Source organism: Pieris brassicae, chromosome 2, assembly GCF_905147105.1.
Source record: "Pieris brassicae chromosome 2, ilPieBrab1.1, whole genome shotgun sequence".
NCBI classification, from domain to species: Eukaryota; Metazoa; Arthropoda; class Insecta; order Lepidoptera; family Pieridae; genus Pieris; species Pieris brassicae.
In genome coordinates, this window is record NC_059666.1 from 2,894,635 (window position 1) to 2,908,724 (window position 14,090).

General features: G+C 31.9%; 1 protein-coding gene across 2 annotated transcripts in view; it reads left to right on the top strand.

The window, feature by feature from the left end:
• LOC123718599 overlaps window positions 1-14,090 on the top strand; it is a 69,783-nt gene that overhangs the window by 25,869 nt on the left and 29,824 nt on the right. For both annotated transcript variants that reach the window (XM_045675252.1, XM_045675259.1), the window contains exon 2: window positions 5,951-6,296. In XM_045675252.1, the coding sequence (XP_045531208.1) occupies window positions 5,951-6,296 (346 nt within the window). The remainder of the gene's footprint in view (window positions 1-5,950; window positions 6,297-14,090) is intronic.

Here is a 14,090-nt window from a genome sequence, read left to right on the forward strand (position 1 = left end):
CTTCTGGTCCGAATGAAGGATTAAGCCAAAGTCTCTGACAATGGTTAGGATAAATACGATATGTATTGCCCCTCCTGGTTAGCCTCCTGCCCGTTTGCCCCCTGTTCTATAAAAAAAGTACAAGTTGTATCATAAAACGTCATTAAAAATAAAACAGATTTTAAATTTGGAGCACATTTATTATGTGACAGGAGTAAGTATGACCTTGTTCTTTTTGCGTTCGAACAGATTTTTTTTATCCATCAATCTCATAGTGAAATAAACGGATATTTTCCCAATACACTTTCAACAAAATCCAACCTAACTATTGTTTTTAGGACTAGCCTATGTGTATACTGTATGGTTATGTAAAAACCGTACAAAAAATTCTTAATAACTCTAAAAAACAAAATATTCTAAAAAAGTGCCAATTTGTCAAAAAGCCTTTTTTAAATCAATCCTTCAAAACGATTCAACGGAAATAAATTTATAATTCTTCGTATTAATTCACGGGTGATTTATTTATGTAAAATAATACCATTTAATACTTGACCGCTTCTGGCAATACGCCCCCTATCGATAACCTACTTTTTATGATTCTTTCAATAAACCAGGAATACTGAATCACGTTTCAATTGATAACATAGTACACAATAGTGTTATTAGCCATTTTGTCAAATTAGTATGTTTAATAATAAAATATTTATTTCATATCTTAGATCTGAGGTTTATATTGTTCTTTTATTAATTCACATTACAAGATATTAACGTACCCGTTTAAAAAAAAGAAACAAAAAAGCTTCTTGAGCTTAACTTGGTTGCGAATTGATAAGCTATTAAGGGTTTTATTGTATACGATAAAAGTAAACAGCCCTCTAATATCGCAATATCGCTTCATGAAAACTGAAATTGATAACATGTTACCTATAAAATGGACGATAAAAGGAAGTAAACGAAAAAGTTGGTGCAAAAGCTCCATTGATGAAGCCTCGGGACTAGAGTGCCCTCCAATATTAAAAGCATTCGTTGAATATTGGAAACCACCTATATTGACGTAAATTAATAGAAATGGACACAGTGAATAAAATGCTTTTTTGAATTTCGAATCATAATTTTCGGACAGATTCTTAAAATATATAGACAAAATATAGATGATTAAATGTAAAAATAAAATAGAGATTGAATATGAATGTATAATGTTTTAAAAAAGCGTTTTATATATATTGTTCATATTTTTTTTAGTTAACTTGTCTCAATAAAATATTCTTGTTTGTTTTAATATTTAAACATGTAATTTATTTACATGTTTGCTATAATCGATATAGCTTGATGGAATATTTGTGTTATATATTATAGTTTGGAGTAAACATTTGGTTTAGTCGTTAGTCGTTACTTATTTTTCAACGCTTACTATCGTTATTTTCAATTTGACTAAATGTCAGATGTCATGTTGACTTTCGCACAGCCGCTTTTGACACATGGCGCGTTTCCGCATAACACTGCCAAGTATACGAATTTGTTAATTTCTATTTCCTTGTAACATAATTAGCACCGTTCAATTTACAAATATTACATCAAAAGTTTGAGGTATATATTTGTCTTGGAGATTTAACTTGTATGTTGTATTGTTTAAGTAGTTTATATAGTGTTACAGTTAAATTTTAATATTGAATACTGTAGATTAAATCTGCAATCTGAGGCTACAATAAATGTGGTGACGTTATACCCTGAAACGGACTAACAAAGTTATTAAGGATATATACAAATTACAATACTTGGACCTTAGCCACGGGGGCCAGTCAGAGGTAAGGCTAGTCTAGGATCTTTCCTTTAGATCGAAGGAAAGGAACATTCTTCCACATTAGTGACCCACAATTTGACACAGTGACTCACATAATTCATGAAATGTATCGGATTGATGCATTGACATATTTTGTGCGGAGGAATTGATGATTCTGTGATCAATCATGATTCTAATTAATAATCCTAGATAACCCATAACCCTAGAGGATAGGTCTTACATGACCTAAAAAAAGGTAGATTGTTCTTATAGTACATAAGTCCCAAATATTAATATTATTTTGTCACTCTCATGTCACAATTTTCGATTTGAAACATTACTTGAGCACGATCGTCGGGTGCATATTTATGTTAAATTTTTTTGACTATTTTCTCAGTACATTAAACAACGTATGATTTTATTGAGCGATATATTTGATTCAATATGAATAACTTTAAATATGCATGAACATACAGTGTGCAAGTTTAATGCATTATAATGCAATTTCCTTCAAGCGATCGGTTGAGACAATTTGCGGATAGGATGTGACGTCATGCCATCGTCCGCAATTAGTTCTTGTACTCACTTTAATAACACTTTAGAACCGTTAATATTCATTGAGACGTTGTTCAGTATTACAGTATTATAATTTGCACCTATTTAAAAAAGTGTTGGCCTAGTGAGATCAGCGTGCTCCCATCTCTGAAGTCGTGAGTTAGATCACCGGCTGTGCATCAATGGACGTTCAGTCTATGTGCGCATTTGACCCTTGCATGGCGAAGGAAAACGTCGTGAGGTAACCGGCCTGTCTTAGACTCAAAATTCGACGGCGTTTGTCGAGCATAGTGGGCTCATCACATACTTGCCTATTAGAAAAAAAGCTAACGACCACAAAACAGTTACAGATATCTGACGCCCAGACCTAAACAGGTTGTAGCACCACAGGGTTTTTTTTAATACCGTTGTATAACGTAACTGTTAGAATAATTTAAGCCTAATGCGAAACAATTTAAATAGATTTTACCATAGTTAGACTGAATAAAAATACTTTTTGAACGGATTAAAGCTATGTATTATTATTAAAAACTTATAATTATTTACATAATTCTAAATTTTAATTTTTTTCCGACGTTTCGCGTGCTTTTCAGCGTGCGTGGTAACAACGGTGACTGAAGACAAAAGGTGTTAAATGTCAAAAGTATCACAGCTGCAGAGAAAGTTGTTTTATCTGTATTTATTGCCCCGAAGTTGGTTTTTAATAATAATACATAGCTTTAATCCGTTCAAAAAGTGTTTTTCTTAATGTGTAAAAGCTATTTTAACAAAAGACAATACTAGTTAGACTTAGTTTACTTTTAATCTAGACAAAGCTTGGGGTCATGTTCCTCCTTTGCAGGGTCTGGTATGTTTAACACAAAATTTCAATTGATAAGATCAATCAGTGGATATTTACAGTTTCTGTATTAAAAGCTTTAAGGTATAGACAATATCTTACATAAGCAATTCAGACACATAGATAATAGAGAATGTAGAGGTAAATTGTCTTTCCCGGTGTATTCAGGTATTGACCACAAACTTGTGACTTACTCTGTGGGCGGTGATTACAGTCCATGATTAAACCTGAAGACGATTCAAGATAGTTGTAAATGGGTCGAGCCTAGTACTAATTGTAGTACTTACATTGCTAATCACGGTAATTCACGAGAGTAATGTACTAATTATGTGCGTCTGCCTATTTGACGTGAAATTTCGTTAATTTATTGTTATGAAATTGCCATTGTATCTAACTACTCTATAGAGTAGTTAGATAATATATTATCTACTCAAAAATAACTCGGCATAAGTACCGAATAAATTTCGTAGTACCGGATTTTGATATGTGATTACTAGCGGAACCGACACACGTAAATACAAAAAACTATTTGTAAATTTAAACCTTTCTAGAATCACATCTAGAGTTTAATTACACGCACAGAAAATATTTATATCTAAAGATAAAAAAATAAAGTTTGTATGACTAGTGAATCGTAACTTAACGTAATCTCGCTTTTGACGCTTAAATTAAACGTTAACACGACGGTATAATTGATTGACACCGTAACAGTCAATCACCAAATCTCTCCCTTCTTGTTGACATTTAATGTTAGTACACAAAAATCTCTGTTGATTACTTAAATTGAAAATAGCCCTGCTGTGTCAGAGATAAGGAACGAAAATGCTAGTATGTGTTACACTTTTTTTTTGTCTAGAAACAAAAGGACGCAATCTGTTATTTTTAAGCCAAACGCAGATATAATACTTATTTCTTAGGAGATCTTACCGTGGACATGAAGTTAGATTTCTAACTTGGGCTTAGATATTATTAGACTTCAGTGTAATTTTTAATTTTAATTAAATATATATATAATAATATGTATTACCTTCGAACCAAGTTCGAATAAACTGACTTGTATTATTTATGGATTTTATTTGCTCCTACAAAACAAGTTAAATTTCTAGAATAAGAAAAATATAAATGTATTTACTATTTTCCTAGTTTCATTGAAAAATTAATATTTCTTCGGATAGAGGGCACTGATCTTACACTATGGAAGAATTCATCAAATGTTACTGAATTTACAGCTAGACATTAAACAACAGAAACAAGAAATGTTAGACCTGAAAGAGGATTTAAAACACACAAGCAACAACATTCACGAGAAATTTGCGAATCTTGAAATGAAAAACGAACAATACGAAACGAAAACATAAGACCGGTTGTTATAATATTTAATATCATGAACTACAAGTTACACATTCAGAAAAACAAGTCATGTCGAGAAAAGACTCAATAATACATGAAAAACAGTATCCGATTGAAGTCCGCCTGGAAGGAACTCCAAGGCCAGTTACAGAAAGAAAAGGATGCAGGCTATACTGTTTTTATAAGGTACGACAAACTTAAAGTATTGAAAGCTATATCTGTAAAAGAGGCCTCCACCAAGGCGGTACCAGACGAACAAAACAACTACAGCTGAAAATAGAAGAAGAATGGAATAAGGAAAAAAAGCTTTTTTGAGAGGGGATCTCTTCTTCTTCGACTTTTAATTGTAATTAAAAGGATAACCAGCACGAAAAAAATGTGTGTGTGTGTCAGCTACGACGCACGATTGGAGTTTACTCCTTACGAACGATAATTATGATATATATCGAATAGAAAAAAGGGTAAATGAACGCATCTGCTAAAATGATAAGAGAAACAAACATATATCTGTAATTATTGGGATTATTTATATTACTTCAATAAAGCATATTACATAAAGTATGTTACAAAACAATATAAATAATAATAATAACAATAATAATTGTGTTCAATTTATACAAATCCAATTTTAGAGAGAGAATGAGTTCAATCCTACAGATATATATGTTTGTCTCTTTCTACGTAACGCCTCAACTTTTCGTGTTACACTTGATTTTACTCCTCATAAAATTTCCGTACCGGGCCTTATAACTCAAATCGTTTCTTATGGAGTAAACTCCAAAAAGAAAGAGAATAAAAATTGTATCTCCCAACGTCTCTCTCTATACAGAAAATAAGAACAATCTAAAAATTTTGGAAACATATCGACTAAAATAAACAATGCGGTAAAAAAATAAATATTGAAAACAAGCATACTACAATATACAGGAACAGATAGATTCTTTTCGACTTCCGATACTACAAGAAACTAACAAACACACGCGAGAAACTCGTCAAAACAACAACAACAACAGCTAAAACCGGAAAAACAAGACAAATACGGAAAAAAACACATTCTAAAACAACCTTATGAAGAAGCCTTCCTACCACGGTTGGTCGACGTGGAAAGTTCAAACCACCGCCCTCAAACAAAAAAACATAGTATCGCCTAGCATCGCTCAATACTCCTGAATCATCTAGGCTACAATGGGACAAGAGTCGCAAGAGCAGTGGAAAGGATTAGAAGAGGCACACTGAACTCCGAGATATACTGAAGTGAAAATACAGTAAAAAGCACAGATCACAGAGTTACAGAATAAAAAGGCTATTTTCTAATTATTATTATATGTAATTATAAGTATGTTATATTAAAACGGTAACTCGAATTTCGTAACCCCAATAATTTAAAAATTAAGTAAATTGAGATAAAATACATAACACATGTGTACTAAAATGTATTTGTTTTTCAGGCTTACAGCATCCCGCTTAAGCATAACGATCATCGTAATACTACTGAAATCCGTGAATGGTGAGCCTCACCGGGAAAATCAGAGCTGTGGAGGCCGGCTCAAGGGCCCCGTGGGAACAATTCATACCCCAAACTTTCCCAACCCGTTCCCCGTCCCCATCAAGTGCAAATGGATTATCGAGCACGACATAGTGAACGGCACTATATCGATATACTTCACGCAGCAGTACATCACTAGTGGGTTGACGTTTACGGAGTATATGTACTATGACGACACGTACAAGTTGGGGGAGAGGCGGGCCCTCACCGTCACCGAAGAGAACATAACTAGGATTAAATATTTACAGGTAATTTATCTATATAGCTCGCTTGACATCTCTCTTGTAAATCTCTATTCATATTATAGCATGTGATAATTTGCAATGATTTTTTTTTATTGTTCTGTTAAGGTTTACCTGGAAGAAATCGCTTGTTAGAGATAAGGCGGCCCGTTGCCTAATTACTTTTGTAACCTGTTTTTTTGTATATAATTCAATATATATTGTATTATATACAAAATATATATATGTGTATATAAATAAATATGATAAACTTTTACTTATTTATTTAATTACTAGTAATCTTACAGCTAACGTACACATTATAAAAGTAAACATAGTCAATCTGGAAAGCCAAAACAGATTACATAGATTAACAATATATATATGTAACAGAAAACAAGTACATTTATAGACAAAATATATTTAAAAAAATTTAAACTAATAATTAATATTTCAAACAAAATCAGAGTAATTTTGATAACATAGAATATTTTTTTCTACGGAATATTTCACCATAATAAGGTGTGGTTCTGCCTACTAAAAAGTGATTTGAGAACTGGCATTAGAATTATTTATTATGTATTTTTTATTGACGTTCATAAGTGTACATCAAATTTGTCTTTTCAGATACATTATCTAATATCCCTTGATAAAATAAATAATGTTATAGAATAAAACTGCCATTATTCAATTTAGTAAAACATTTTCAATCACAACCCCCTTGGGACGAGAATATTTCGTTACCGGAACAAAATTAAAATTTATACGACGGGTCGGATGTAAGATAAAAGTAAAATGAAACTCAAGAGATATAAAAAAATCGGAAAACGCTATACTGATTTTACTAAGTATATATATATATATATATATATATATATATATATATATATATATATATATATATATATATGGTATTCTGTCACCGGGAAACACTTGAATATATAAAGAAAACTCATACAGGCCGCCCCTTCCCTATAGACTTTACTGTTTATTGATATAAGTTCATATGTGTTAAAAAAACACACATATAGGAGAAATTTTAGAAATGACTCCAAAATATAATTACTATAGCTGGTAATATATCATACTCTGCAGCAATAGTACACAATCCGTTTTGACGAAATTTAGTTATGAATAATAATTTCGCGTTAGCCATGGTGACATAAAAACAAATCAAGAACATTATGTATTAAGAAAATTCGCTCGCCATGTGTCAGTAATAATTTTACTCAGAAAAAGTTGAAAATGTTTCGCTTCTGTATTTAAAGGTTACAAAAACAATAAACTGCGTCACAGAAGCACTAAATACCTTTCGCCTAGGGCTATAAATCCATCTACGTTTTCAAAAGTGCCATTACACTCGTAAAGTTTCAAGCCAGAATTGACAATTTGTAAGCGCATAAAGTTCCCGTCGTAATTTTAATACAATCTCACAACGACAACTAATAAAATGTGAATAGGTAAAGCCTAAATTATTTATTCTAAAGCTAGAGACAAAAAAGTAAAGATAACTCAGATATTACAAGTCTCAAAAATGAATGATAATATGTTATTAGTTCCCTATATTTTATACTGACTGAATATTGATATCCTTTTTAGGCCAGTTTGTTTTAAATGTGAACATATAACTGTCCCATGTTTACCAATTATACTAATTAAATTATATATCATGAAAGTGTTTGGAGCAGTGTTGGCCTAGGCTTCAGAGTGCGACTCTAATCATTGAGGGTGTAAGTTCGACTTTCGACCAGATTCGAATAGATTTTCTTTCTTTGTACGCATTTAACATTCGCTCCAACGCTGAACGAAAACATCGTAAGGAAACTGACATGTCTTAGACCCAAAAAGTCGACGGCGTACGTCAGGCACTGGAGGCTGATCACCTACTAGCCTATTCGATTTAAAAAAAACAGGTATAGAAATCTGAGGGTTAACCCTAAAGAGGTTTTAGGGCCACTGATTTATTTTTTTATTACAAAAATACCCAAACAAAAGATCGAGATTAAGGTGAATCAGTGACCTATGCAATTCGAATTTTAAAATGCCATTGTTTGTTGTACACTAGCTGCGCCCGCGAACTTCGTTTCGCTTCAATATGATTTTTTACTTAGCCTACCTTTTTCAGTAGCAACGTATATGAAAGATTTTGCTATGCCATTCCATAGACACTGTTTGCTTTTCGGGACCAAACACCTCAGTGCTAAACAAAACTAAATTTTTTCTTCATAAAAACCTTCCTCAGATTTAAAGGCATAAATAAAATAGAAAATTACTTTAATTTGTCCAGCCGTCTTTGACAACATTAAGCGATTCATAGAATATAAAATACCCAGTATTTCATAGCGCAACGTGAAAAACATATATCGCATTTGTAATCCGTTAATATGTTTCTACTTGAATGCCGTAGGCGAATAACCTTATTTTGAACCTTATTTCAAAACAAGCAATAATGATTGTTTATTTTCTATTATACCTGCAATAATGAATCGTTAGTTAAATCTAATTGCTCAATTACAGCATGGTGGATACCAGTTTTGTATGCAAATTGGCTGATTATCACAATTCCACTCGTACTAAAGGCCAATAATGCGTTTTAATTATAGGTTATGGCTGTAATTAATCTCTCATATTGATTCGTGATGTGAGCAACGTAATCAATCATTGATTATGCTGACGCTGCGACCCGTTCTTGAATCGACAGTCTCCTATAGGAGTATTGCCGTTAAATTTGTCGAAAAGTCGATTATCTACATGTACAACTCTCTCTCTCGAACCTTCTTGCACTGCTTTTGCGAATTTTTAAATTTGGTAAATCACAATACTTTCGAAGTGAAATACGAGATACTTTTATATGGAGAAATAGACATTTTCACTTGTAAAAACGTGCGTGGGATAATTAATTTTAAAACAAAGGAGGAATAGATATTGTTTATTTTATAAATTACATGAAGATTCTTATTTTTTTAATTCATTGTAGCCTCTCTGAAACTCGCAGAATACCGATATCTTTTCTGCTTAATTAAGTCTAAATAACTAGTCCTTTCTATAACAATATAGTTGTAATTAGCTTAGCTTTATATAAGGATCTTGTCAGTGAGACATTCCAATTAACGTAGTCTTAGGCCTCGTTTCTTTCATTATTATATTTATTAGTAATATGGTCTTATTCGGAACTCTATACACATTATCAGTTCCGATATCGATTTTCCTTTAACTTACTGTTTTAGTTTTTGTGGTGTTATTTGTTTGTTTATAAAATAACATAATCTATGATCAGAATACTGTGGACTGCAAAGCGCACCAACACTTCGATCATGACCCAACTACGTATAAGGACTCGCCTGTCTACCATATGCCTACAGCTAATTGTTTCCTATGTCGGCCAAACAATACGCAGAGGCGATGAGAACTTGGAGACACTGATCGTGTTGTTAACACAGAAGGCAAAAGATGACGTGGCCGGTGACCAACGAGATGGACCGATCAAGTGAAAGACTCATCGTCATCACAACTGTACGCTGTCATATGAGACGCGCTGGAACAAAACCGGTGGAAACAAACTCCCCACGCTTTCTGGCTGACCACGACGCTCAGACAAGAGCTGCCGACTTAACAGAGAGATGAGATGATGTTTCTTTGCTGACGGAGTAAATTAGAGAGACCGAGACCGTCCATCACTGTTTCGCCATTTTGATATAGTAATGAAACTATCATAAATGGGTTTGGTTTGAGAAGGAGAGGCTTTCTTCTTTTCTGATCTTTTTTTAATAACGAATTATAAAATTTATTAGAAAAAATAAAAAAAATTTTTTTTTCATTTATTAATTATATAACCTATTCAATTAGGTGTACATAAACGAGCTATTATACACAAATACTCATGCAAAAAATTTGTCAAACCGGAGAAGTTTTCTTATAAACTCTGTGACACGAAAGTTTCATACATATTGATAAGCCTACCCCAAGCTTTTTTATTCACCAATTTATTCTTCGAATATTACGGCCTTGATGGAAACATTAACTCACGATTATTCTAATTTCATTCAAATTAGGTCGACAAATGTTGAATTAAAATGGAAATAAATACACAAATTCTTTTTCGAATTAAGCAAATACAGTAAAAATATATTGATTGTATTATTTCAAAGGAAATTGAACTCAAATACAACGAAACAAAATTTTGGAATCACGTCTTTGTTTCGTAAACACCTCAGGGCAAGTAAACAAATAAAAGAATCGGAATGAACTGAACCAGGGTTGAAAAACTGAAAATTGGAATATTCGGCTGATTTTTATTTATTTGGAAAAAAAACAAATACATCTACAGAATAAAAAAAAAGTTAAGTTAAGAAAAACACTTTTTGAACGGATTAAATCTATGTATTATTATTAAAACTTATAATTATTTACCTAATTCTAAATTTTTTCCGGACGTTTCGCGTGCTTTTGAGCGTGCGTGGTCACGGTGAAAAAAATTAATACATAGCTTTAATCCGTTCAAAAAGTGTTTTTCTTAATGTGTAAAAGCTATTTTAACAAAAGACAATACTAAGTAAAGTTAAGACATCAAATAAACACATTGGGTGTATCCACAAAAAGTTTCACTAATAAAAATATATGATACAGAGCAAAAAAAACAAAACATGACAGCACAAAATTTATAAAACTATACAACGATAAACATACCTGCAGCTATAATAAAGAAGGAATATACAAGGATTATGAAATTAACAGTTGTTTTAAATTATTTTTAAATAAAGCAGTAGAGGAGTGCGATAAAGGGTCGATGTTATTGACAGAATCCAAAGCAGAACACATCCTGTGAAAAGGCTCGTTGAACCCAATGCAACCAACATTGGGTTCGGAAGGTTAAAAGTTCTGTGTGAATTATGAGTTTTTACTCAACAAAATTATGAAACAATCCAAATTTATGAAATTCGGTAATGTCAATTTTATGTTTTGCCTCGCCCAGAATGATTCACAATGGAATTGTTGTTTTTTGTATTTATAAATAAATTCATATCACATCTTCACAGTGTATTTTCTGAGTCTCTGAACATACTTAATGATGTTTAAAAAATACATAATTTCGGTGGCTTTCTAGACCTATTAGTCTAGACTGTATAAACTTAATTACGTGTTATTATTTGCTATGAATACGTTCCGTATTCTACAATGTTAACTTCAATCTAGTATCTATATATATATATATATATGTATATATGTATAGCTATCTCACTATTACGAAATTGTGACATACCGACGAAACATGGTAGGTACGGCTGTCTATATAAATAAAATTAATAGTAACAAATGTTGCTAAGTGCAAATCTTGAAGACGGCTGGACCACTTAGAGTAATTTTATACATTCCTTGAATATGAAATATTTTTATGGAAAGAAAATATTGAAATATTTGCACGGAAAGAACTTAAAACCAGTTTCATGACAAAAAAACATAACATTTTGTATTACATCCCGGGGGCAATAAATTTATAATATAATTTCTAGTCATTTTACCGAAACCTGACAACCCTATAGAAACCTAAGAAATACCGCCTACGGGGATCGTATGCTAAATAGGTATTTTTTACATTCAGGGATATCTCCTTGTTTGTATGCAACGCTTGGAAACAAAGGTTTCCTTTGCGATATATACGAGTTCCTATATTGCCAAATATTCTTTATGATACCAATAACAAAAACTACATTACATAAAACTGTTTTTAAATGTGTACGGTTAAATAAAAAATAACTGTACCTAATAACTGGAAAAGGGCAAAAGGCCAGACAGTACAAGAGATGGGAGGATGATATAAAGCAGAATGGAATAGTCTGTAGGAGGTGGTTATCGGGATCAGCAAACCGATTTAAGTGTGATTTCTTTTTTATTTATTGGGTGTAAGAAAAAGTCAGTCTGTTAAGCCAATCACAATCAAGCGAACCGCGCCATCGTTGGACGTTAACGAAACACAGTTTACGTTAACTATTCGCAGGTTGTAAGCGGACTTTATTTAATACAAGATTTTTTACACTTGTTACTCACGAAACAGAGACATAAATCTGAGGCCCAGAGCTGTTGTAACGCCCAAAGGTGGTGTGTTTTTTAGTATTGTTATATAGTGTAAGTAGGTAGGTATATATAATAAGTGGCAATGAGAAAAGCAACAATTGGAAGTGGTCCGATAAGCATCAGCAATTTGACTTTTTAAAAGCACTTACATTATATTGTTTTTGGTTTATAATTCAAATATGATATATGTATTTATTCTAGTTGTTTTTTTTGCAGAAAGGTTTTGTTGACATTCCAAATAAATATGCGATCCTATTATAATATTCAACAATGATTACATTGTTGGATACGGCGGTAGATATGGAGAAGAAAGTTTCTCGGTTTCTCCTTATACTCATTGTTCAGTTTTACATTTTATCTAAATACTGCCAATAACATCAAACCTACATTATATCTAGAATGAACTCTTTCCTATAATTTTACTAAGTTATTAGTTAAAGTTTACACGCGTTTTAAAGCGAAGAACGTCAAGTTAAAACTTAATCACACGTACATTGAAACAAGTTTATTGCGCGTTAACTTAACGACACAAAACAATTGAAATATATGGCATTCATAATTCATTTGTTCTGTCACTCTACAAAATTGTTTTATACTTTCCAACAATATTTATACATAAATGTATACAGTCAAATACGTAGAATTTTGTAACATAGGGCGTATAGACTATGCCTATTTCATTAATATAGGCAAAACGGCTCTTGACTTTGTAGTATCTACCAACTTTGACAGCGTATGAAAATCTACAGGACCACATTAAGCCTTATTGCTTATTAGAACAGATTATCATAAAACAGATACAGAAATCCGGGGCACAGATCTTAAATGATTATAGCGTTACTTGTAATTATATATTTTATTTGTGACCTAATTTGATTTTTCTTATTCTAGTTCCAACGCAGAGATCAGCAGGATTCCCACGAATTAAGTTGTTTTTAAACTGACCAAGCTTTACTTAAGTAAATATTACTCTTCGAGTTCTTAGTCGAGCGATCTCAACTTTTATTAATTTAAAAAGTTCGAGAACTTTCGCAAAGATTTTTCCACCATACAGATGAATACAAAACAAAAGGTTGAGTGAACTTAATTAAATTAAAGCTTGAAAGCTCAGCATAAGCTTTATATATATATCATGGCACCTGGGTGTTTAATATAAATAGTAAATTACTGACGTGATATAACGGAAACCATATTACATAGAAGGTTATGTATGTATTAATTAATTAAACATAAAAGAAATCATGCGACGGTGGTGCATATATTGATTAAAATATTGATGAACAGTAGTGTCGACTTACATTAAAATATTATACTAAGAAGCAGAACTATTCTAAAATTAAAAAAATCGAGATAAAAAGTGCATACTATACTCTATAGAAAATTAATACAGGCTTGTAATTATTATAAACTTTAAAAATTTACATTTAATATTGACATTCACTATTGTCTATGATTTACACTAGTATTCCATACTTTGCCGTGTTTTAAATTGATTTTTAAATGTCGCAGTTTGTAAGAGGTTGTTATTAACTACGTAGTTATCACTATCATTCGTCATGTTGATTTTGAAATAATTGCACACGTCCGGTAAAGGCTACGATTAGAGAGCAATTGACACATTGACATTGACCATTTATAACCTGAAAGATGTCTGTGATATTGCCATATATACATGGTATCGTGTTCCCTTTTTGAAATGAGCTTAGTAATAAAAATATAATAAGGTTACTTATATCAAAACTCGTTTCA